Source organism: Arabidopsis lyrata (genome assembly GCF_000004255.2).
Source record: "Arabidopsis lyrata subsp. lyrata unplaced genomic scaffold ARALYscaffold_96, whole genome shotgun sequence".
Lineage (NCBI taxonomy): Eukaryota > Viridiplantae > Streptophyta > Magnoliopsida > Brassicales > Brassicaceae > Arabidopsis > Arabidopsis lyrata.
Genome location: NW_003302482.1, coordinates 11,181 through 13,651, shown reverse-complemented (window position 1 = coordinate 13,651; position 2,471 = coordinate 11,181). Strand labels below are relative to the sequence as shown.

The following is a 2,471-nucleotide window of genomic DNA, read 5'->3' as shown; positions in this document are numbered from 1 at the left end:
TCTTTTTTCACCAACCCTAGTTTACGAATGTCATGGATGTTTACCAAACCCGGCCCAATTACAAGCCCATGTAATAATAAAGAATTGATAAGATCAGATCATATCATCTGTAAGTTAAAAGCCCATTGAACAACGGAAGCCAAATTATAAGCTATTGTCCGAGATATAATCGATCATTGAATTGATTTAAACTTCTAGTTAGTATCCAATCATGTTTCGTCGTTAAGTAATGTGATGAATGATAGTTGAATATCTTTTTAGTGTTTACTGCAACACAAACGACTTACATATATAGCGTCTCCATAGCAGTTGCATCATTGGAATGTATATGGTGCTTGCGAAATTTCTCAACAATCATTTCCTTGATAGACAAGAACGACGGTACAACAAACTTATTAGAAAGTGGCTTTTCGTTGACCTTATGTAGAACAACGGTACACCAACCAAGTTAAAGCTCGCATGCGTTTCTCAACTTGTATCTTCTTCCCCTGATTAGCAGCTGGTCCTCTTCTGTACATCACATTTTATTTTATTTACAGGTTAGTAGAAACACATGTGTTCTCTTTTATCATTGGTTGGGAGAGCATTTTTGACAGACATTGAAAAGTTAAAGATCGGCAGCAAGATGAGGCCATTGGAAAACTCCTCGAGAAAGGTCTTTTCTATGGTCATTGTCATTGCAGAAAAACAGAGTATCTATGTTTTTCCTACATATGATTGTTATCACAGTCGCACACATTTATCATTTGCAGAATCAGATACATTTCGTATATTGTTATGGTCTTATGGAAGAGACTAGAACAGAGCATTTATGATTTTTTCTCTTATACTAGTTTCATTATTAAATATCACATTAACTCTACTGTGAAAAGAAGTGAGATCACCGTATTTACTAATAAGATACAGTGCTCTATTCGCAGAGCTAAGCGACCGGATCGTGGCAGTGGACATGAACCGTAAGCGAGGGGTATTCGTCGGAACGAAAGTGAGAGGTGTGAAATTATTGGTGGGACACCTAGCTACGAGGCCACTTTTTTGGATCGTTTGCCTGAAGAAGACGGTAAATGGAAGCGGTAAGACCCGGATCGGAGTGGCTATTTATTACGTGTTCAGAAGGTGATTGTTGGAGTTTTTGGACTTACAAGGATAAGTATCTGTTGATAGGATTCAACGAGGTTGAGTCTATTAATTAGACCAAGTCCAAGGAGTTAAAAATCCACCTCGTACGTTACTGCTATATTACTTGGGAAAGAACTTAGGTCTATCTGGTTTTTTAGATCACCCTTTTTTGTCTTTTGTTTGATTGGACTGTTTGGAGGAAGATGTAGTTTGAATATGCTTAGAATACTGTATTATTCGTCGTTTTACTTTATGGATAATTAAGAAGAATGATCTAAAATATTCTCTCCCACAATTATATTGCACTAATATTACATGATATTAGAACGTTTGTGCTCATCACTTGGAATAGTAACACATTTCTTAATTGAGTTTTTATTATACACAATACTAAACTTTTTTAATGAAAATAAATGGGGATAATTAAGTTTGATTTAAGAAACATCCAATATCGTGTGGAACATTAGGAACAAAAATCAAACTAAAAAAAATATAGGAAAGAGAAAAAAAAACAGGAAATAAAAAGAAACCAAAGAAAGAGTAAAACGCAAAAAGGGTAGACTTCTAGTTAATGTGTTATAGAGTAACATAAAAAGGGTATAAACCATAACAAAGAAGGTATACCGATAATGAGAGCAACGGCGAGAGAAATAGAATAGAGGAAGAGAATTAGTAAAATAACGCCACAGATATGAGCAACACCCATGACGCCGCCTTCGAAAGGACGTTCGGGGATCTTCTTGAACATGTATACCCATGTAGCCACACCAACAATGTTTGCTAGACAGTAGAGAGCCACCAAAAACTCGATCATATGGTCTATACTTGAAACTAGGGGAATCTTATAATGTCTTATATACAAAAAGGTTGCAACATTGAAGCCTATCAAGAGCACGTTCATGACAAGGTCGTATATTACGTATTTGTTTTGCCTGCATATCCCATCCACCACCAATCACAGTTTATATAGCCATATTATCGATTGTTACATGAGTATTATTTAATTTATAATTAAAACAAAATCAGAGTAAAGAAAACTCGTTGATGGGACTCACCACCATGGACGCCGCCGGCTCGGAGATTCATCGACGGTAGCAGGATCCATGGTTTCGTTTCTTGGTGCATTAATTTATGTAAATGCCTCGACATATATATGAACCCCTTTGGTTATATACATTGATTCACGGCGGTATCTTAAGGTTTTGATAAGGTCATATATAAACGAACTAACGAAGTATCTTCTCTTTTTTTTTGGTTGGTAAAAGAAGTATCTTCAAAACGATTCTTATCTTCTTCAGCTATATATATCCCCTATATTATTTAAAGTTTTTGTTTTTTTTTCGGCTAAAGTT

The 2,471-nt window shown here is 35.6% G+C and overlaps 1 protein-coding gene across 1 annotated transcript; it reads right to left on the bottom strand.

The window, feature by feature from the left end:
• Positions 1-1,682: 1,682 nt before the first annotated feature.
• Positions 1,683-2,263, bottom strand: LOC9298977. Its single transcript, XM_021017985.1, has 2 exons — positions 2,175-2,263; positions 1,683-2,051 (listed from the first exon to the last, which is right to left on the bottom strand). The coding sequence occupies exons 1-2, from the start codon at positions 2,222-2,224 to the stop codon at positions 1,688-1,690; spliced, it is 414 nt and encodes a 137-aa protein (XP_020873644.1). The 5' UTR covers positions 2,225-2,263; the 3' UTR covers positions 1,683-1,687.
• Between the last annotated feature and the right edge of the window lie 208 nt (positions 2,264-2,471).

What these genes read in the sequence shown, in the direction of transcription:
- LOC9298977 (XM_021017985.1), bottom strand. Translation starts at nt 2,224, where the DNA reads ATGGATCCTGCTACCGTCGATGAATCTCCGAGCCGGCGGCGTCCATGG. An exon ending in AGCCGGCGGCGTCCATGGTG is followed by an intron (nt 2,052 to 2,174) that starts GTGAGTCCCATC and finishes TGGGATATGCAG; the next exon opens with GCAAAACAAATACGTAATAT.